Below are 6379 nucleotides of genomic sequence, written 5' to 3'. Positions count from 1 at the left end.
AGCGCTATGAAAATATGAGGGAGAAGGCAAAATCACTGCAGCACAGAGTCAAGACCAAACACACAGCAGAGGAAGGAGGAGGAGGAGACCAGTAAGAAGATGAACAGTGAAAGGGGGTAAGCAGCCAGCAGCACAGGGAACCTCCATCAGCTCAGGCAGCCATTCTCTGAGTCCTGGAGCATCAGGGCTACGCAAAACACTGCACAGGCGCAGAATCAGGTCCAGCATCAGGCCAAAGACGTAGGGGAAGGGACAAGAGAAGATTCCCCACACACCAGCCTCACTTTAAGCCATGAGGACAGCCAGGAAAGGCAGCGTCGAGATGCCTGCATTTGTACGTCATTTGGTCAAAGAGACGGAGAAGAGGGTCAGCTCTTTGTTCAAGGGGAGTCGTGGAGGTGCAGAGGGAGAGCAGCCAGGAGAAGAGGAAAGGGAGGAGGTGATGCCCAGCCCCTACCTGGACCGACCTGTCCTCGATAAACTGGCAGAGGAAGGCTCTGCCCGATGGGGCCTCACCTATGCCCTTGGGAGCATGCAAGGCTGGAGGGCCAACATGGAGGACTTCCACAACTGTGTGCCACAGCTGGGAGGAGAGCTCACGGACTGGAGTTTCTTTGCTGTGTTTGATGGTCATGCAGGCAGCACAGTGGCAGAGCACTGTTCCCAGCACCTTCTGGGTCACATCCTGGGCACAGGTGAACGATCTGAATGATTAATAACTTAAGAATCAATTACATAAGATGGATATTTGTTGGAGTCTTTTATATAATATATTGATTTGATGTAATGGTGATTAGCTATCAAAGATTAAAAAAAAAAAAAAAACTTATTTCAAAAAATTTAATCAGTTACAAAATCCTGAGTGTTCTGCTCACTAAACTATCACATTTATGTCTTCCTGTAAAGTGGTTTGTGACAGAATGACCTATGTATTTTGAAATGTGCAAGCCTAGAAGAATACACAAACAAAACACTTAATGCCTGATTAACTAAAGCTTTGCACATGCAAAAACGTGTGCAAACTGGATTGCACACGCAGATTTGCGTTGATGCTGATCTACTAACAGGGAGCAACGAGGAGTGCGTCCCTCAGACAAGCAAAATAGCACTCGCAACCCATTTAGCGTTCTTGCCTTAATGCATATGCAATATGGGGCGTTTACACGCTATTTTGCGTGTGATGGGAGGAGAAAATGTAAATATGTTATTTTAGCACGTGCAAAGTGATTTATCAAACCTGAAATTGATTGCGGTGCTTATTTCTGCATCTATATTTAGCACGTTTGAAAGGCAGGTCTTAACTGGCACAGAGGTGCGCACACATGGCTGCGGTTATTTATAGTTATATTATATTTGTAAATCAGGAAATTATGCTTTTCCAGAGCATGTTCAACTACGCGTTCACAGATGACGCACATTAATTTCTTATTTGGTATATCTGATTAAATTCCATAGGAGAAATGTGTGTTTGTACTGGTATGGGCTTACCTTGGTCTGCAGTTTGTGGTTCAAGGAGGGGTCGTACCTATGTTACCTGGTTAAGACCGGAGGAACGGGGAACCCCGCTTTACCTTAACGGGTCAAGCTCTAACCTGGTCTACTCTCGGTGCTCGCAGGTGGCACAGTGCGCGAACGTTACCAAAACCTCACACCCTAACCCTAACCCTTCCAGTTCCAGGCACATTTAAATGCAATAAATAATCACAACAATCACTATTTAATGTAACTATCTGAATCAGCTATTGATGTCATCTATATCGATTGTCCCGTCGCCTCTGACGTCAGATCAAAGGCTGTTGGCACGCGTAATGGAAACTCACCCCGACTGAATTAACACAGATGAAACCAGGGACGGACTGGGCCTAAAAAGCCGTTGTGATGATCCGCTTTATTTATTTATTTACTTATTGATTAATTTATTAAGTCACACATCCATAGAAAATACCCATGTGTAATCTTAATAGAAACAGCAGAGCGCTCCCTGGCAGCTGTCAGTGAACTGCAGGTGAGTCAGGAGGAGAGCGCAGCACCTTCTTTTTTTTTTTTTTTACGGCAACATCCATAGTCCTTAGTTTTCTTTGTTTGATACGTCAGGTAATGATGGAGCTGTCCAAAATACCGACGCACAATTATAATAATAATAATAATATAAAAAGGTCCTATGGACCCGGGGAACAAGGATGTCATTCAAGATTCAAGATTCAAGATTCAAGATTCAAGATTCAAGATTCAAGATTTTTATTTGTCACATGTGAACACCCCAGTGAAATGACATTGCAAAACAAGCCCCTCTGTGCAACTGTGAAGCACTAATAAAATAAAATCAAATAAGATAAAGTAAAGTAGAGTACAAATATAATAAAAATAAAAGTAAAAAATAAAAATAAAAATAAAAATAAAAATAAAAATAAAAATAAAAATAAAATACAATTTAAATTTAGAATAATTTCCAGATAAATATAAAAATATTTACAATACACAAGAATAAAAAATAAAAGCAGTAAGATGCAATAAAATACGGATCAAATGCACAATGTTCGATATGTTCAATATCCAATATAGCAGCGATGTGGATTTGTGTGTGTTGTGTGTGTGCTGTATTCACGTGGGTGGTTGAGAGTTCAGCATCCTGATGGCCTGAGGTAAGAAGCTCGACCTCAGCCTCTCTGTTTTGGCCATGCAGGAGCGGAGACGTTTGCCAGACGGCAGCCACTGGAACATTCTGTTGAATGGGTGATGAGTGTCTTTCATAATCCTTCTGGCTCTGCTGGTGCAGCGCCTGGTGTAAATGTCCTGTAGAGTGGGCAGTGCTGCCCTGGTGGAGCGTTCAGTGCAGCGGATCACTCTGTGGAGAGCTGACCTGTCTCTGGCAGTGCAGCTGCCATACCACGCAGTGATGCTGCTGGTGAGCACAGACTCCACTGCTGCAGTATAAAAGGTTCTCTGCAGCACTGGGGAGACCTTGAATTTCCTCAGCCGTCTGAGGTGGTACAGGCGCTGCCTTGCTCTCTTTACCAGGGTGGAGATGTGTGTGGACCAGGTTAGGTCCTCGGAGATGTGGACACCGAGGTACCTATAGCTGCTGACTCTCTCCACCGGGGTCCCATAGATCCTGAGGGGGGTGTAATGGCTCCTCTGCTTCTCTCTCCTGAAATCCACAACTATCTCCTTGGTCTTAGAGACGTTCAGGTCCAGGTTGTTTTTCTGGCACCATGTCGACAGTGCATCCACCTCCTCCAGATAGGCCGTCTCCCTGTTGTTCGAGATCGGGCCAACCACCACCGTGTCATCTGCAAATTTCACGATGATGTTGGAGGGGTGAGTGGCTCTGCAGTCATGGGTGTAGAGAGAGAAGAGCAGAGGACTCAGGACACAGCCCTGGGGGGCTCCGTTGCTGAGAGTGCGTGGGCTGGAGGTGTGGTTCCCTATCCTCACCACCTGTGGTCTGTCCGTCAGGAAGCTCTGGACCCAGGAGCAGAGTGAGGAGTTCAGCCCCAGGTTCTTGAGCTTTGACACCAGTCTGTGGGGAACTATGGTGTTGAATGCGGAGCTGTAGTCTATAAACAGCAGCCGCACATAGTTCCCCTTCCCACTGTCCAGGTGGGTGAGGGTGGAGTGGAGGACGTGTGTGATGGCATCATCAGTGCTCCTATTTGGGCGATAGGCGAACTGAAGAGGGTCAAGTGAGCTGGGCAGTGAAGCGCAGATGAAGTCCTTTATCAGTCTTTCAAAGCACTTCATCACCACGGAGGTGAGTGCTACTGGGCGGTAATCGTTGTTGCAGGCAGGGCTGGGCTTCTTTGGAACAGGGATGATGGTTGACCTCTTGAAGCAGGCAGGGACCACGGAGTGAGTCAAGGACAGGTTAAAAATAGAAGTGAAGACAGGGGCTAGCTGCCCAGCACATGATTTCAGCACCCTGCCTCGATGCCTCGATCCCAGTTATCTGCTCATTGCAGAACGTCACTTTCTGTTCAGTGGCTTCAAATTTAATTCTGCGCTTCCGTTGAGTCTGCTCTTTCTCCATTTGGACAACTATATATTGAGAATATATTGAAAAGCTATTTCATGGACAGGTGTGGGCTATTCCCTCGTTATGTCTTTCAACGCTGGGAAGATGAATGTCTATTAAAAATGGATCATCTATGGAGTAGAAATGTGAAATAATATTTGAAGAAAGTGCCTTCTTGGCCAAGAAAGGCAGTAAAATAAATGTTCCGCTAATGTACACAGATATTCAGAGTGATGCGATTAGGGTTGCCACCCGTCCCGTAAAATACGGAATCGTCCTTTATTTGGCAATTAAATGTTGCGTCCCGTATTGAACCAATATGGGACTCGGTTTGTTCCGTATTTCCTTAAATATCCAATCCACATGTCTGTCAAACACACATCAACACTAAAGATAAAGATGAAAATAAAACACGGAATAATAAGGCCAGCAAACTTGTCGTGCCGGGATCGACGCAGGATCCCGGCCGCCCCCGGCTCCGGTCCTCTGTGCGCGTGCTGCTGTTACGGTTGCTTAGCAACAGACGCCACACATCGGTGCTGCTCACAGTTAACTAAAGACATCAGCTCATCTGATTAATCGGTTATTCCCTTAATTACAGCTCTAAAGCTCTTCTACAAAAAGATTGAGACCACGGAGTGAAAACAATGAAAAGTGCGCTGTTAAGAGTTGTTAACACTAAGATCTACTCGGATCTCCTGCACGTCATCGCGACTGTACTCGATCCTTGTTATAAAGATTATTATTGGATGTAAAGATAAAACTGTGTATAGAGAAATAATCCAGTCTGTGCTGATATGGAAAGAGGAAAAGCGTAGAGCGCAGCAGCGACTCACAACGCAGCAGAGAGAGAGAGAATCTACAGTGCAGGTGCGGTGCGCAGAAAAAAAGGCCTGTCTGCACCAGATGAGGGGGCGCACTCTATATTATAATATACTATAATTGCAATGCCTTGACTTTAGTGAGGTTAGTACACACAGTCCCTGCCATAACACAATTAGAAAAGAAAAAAACAATGGTACAGAATTAGCACAATAACTTATTTCGGTTTTCCGGTTTCGGCCAAGACATTTCTTGTTCATGTGTTCCCCCAGCTGCTTCCCAAAGTAGATGTTTTCTGTAATACAGAGTTCTGTAATGTTTTGAGTTACTTGGCTTCACTTCATGAGGCGCCATAATGGTCATTCAAAAAGCCTCAGAATGCCCCATCTTTACCTCAAATTTTCAAATGCTCCACACCAAGAAAAACCCCGACACCCTTACACAAACGTGTCTAGATGTCCTAGATTAGTCAGCTCCGTGGTGGTCATGGCCCTGAGGAGCCGGGGTGGGGCGTCCCTTATTTTCATTTCTGAAAGATGGCAACCCTAGATGCAATCCTGAAGGCTAAGCTAAGCTATGCTAAGCTTGTTTGGAGTTTGTAGAAGACAAAAGCTGGAAACTCAAAGGGTTCGTGGTCTACATTTCCAGCAGGAAGACATCACTGAGAGGTAAGACTGACGATAATACTCCACTCTATTTCTGCTCATAGTATACCATGTGATGCAGTATAGTTTTCGATAGTTTTTTCAGATTCTGTCACCGCTCATTATTTATTTTTTGTTTGTATATTGTGTTAGACTTTTAGATTTGGCTCCTTGATTATTTTAATGTGTACCCTTATTAATTAACACATTAAGCTACGTATAGCCACAGCTGCTCTGGAGCAGACTGACGGAAGCGTGGCTGCCATGTTTCTCTGGATCCACTCCACAAAGTGACGGTAAGCTGTTAGGTGATATTACTGTCTGCAAAACAATGAGCACAACATAAGTGAATCAAAGTATCTGTTCTTACAGTAGCATAGATGTAAATGAACTGTAAAGATGCTAACGTTAGCTCAGCTGGCATTACATATAAACATGGACAAATGTGGTTCAAATCACATTCCAGAGCTTTTGTTGCTTTTTCAGCCAATCAGCTGAAGGTCACGGAGAATACACATGGCTACTCAATATGCACGCACAGAGAGAGAGAGGGAGGGGAGGGGGAGAGAGAGTGTGTCGAACTTTCCAGCAGTTATGTGTGCAGTGTGTGTGTGTGTGTAGTGCGAAATTAAAGCGTGATTGTCATCAAAGCAGTCATCATCAAAGCTTTGTTGAACAAAGGAAGGCAAAGAAAACAGGACAATAATTTAACTGTGGCTGAACTTCTTCACAAAGACAGAGACAGCACAGAGACTGCGGGACTGTTAGCATTTTAAGCTAGCGTTCTTTACGCTAAAGTGTTAGCAGACTTCATCGTCCCAAAAACAACAAACAGATGATTATTCAGCGGGTGAAAAAGAGCAGGACAGACACAGTCGTTGTCTGAGATGATGACGTGACG

At 44.6% G+C, this 6379-nt stretch overlaps 1 protein-coding gene across 1 annotated transcript in view; it reads left to right on the top strand.

The window, feature by feature from the left end:
• Nucleotides 1-292: 292 nt before the first annotated feature.
• Nucleotides 293-6379, top strand: part of ppm1nb (protein phosphatase, Mg2+/Mn2+ dependent, 1Nb (putative)) — a gene marked incomplete at both ends in the record, with an annotated part of 55678 nt that continues 49591 nt past the window's right edge. The window contains one exon of the mRNA XM_083908375.1: nt 293-695. Coding sequence (XP_083764501.1) covers nt 293-695 — 403 coding nt within the window. The remainder of the gene's footprint in view (nt 696-6379) is intronic.

This window comes from Microchirus variegatus (assembly GCF_963457635.1).
Source record: "Microchirus variegatus genome assembly, chromosome: 22".
In the NCBI taxonomy this organism is placed as follows: Eukaryota; Metazoa; Chordata; class Actinopteri; order Pleuronectiformes; family Soleidae; genus Microchirus; species Microchirus variegatus.
Note: the sequence above shows the minus strand (reverse complement) of the source record. Positions and strands in the feature narration are given on the sequence as shown.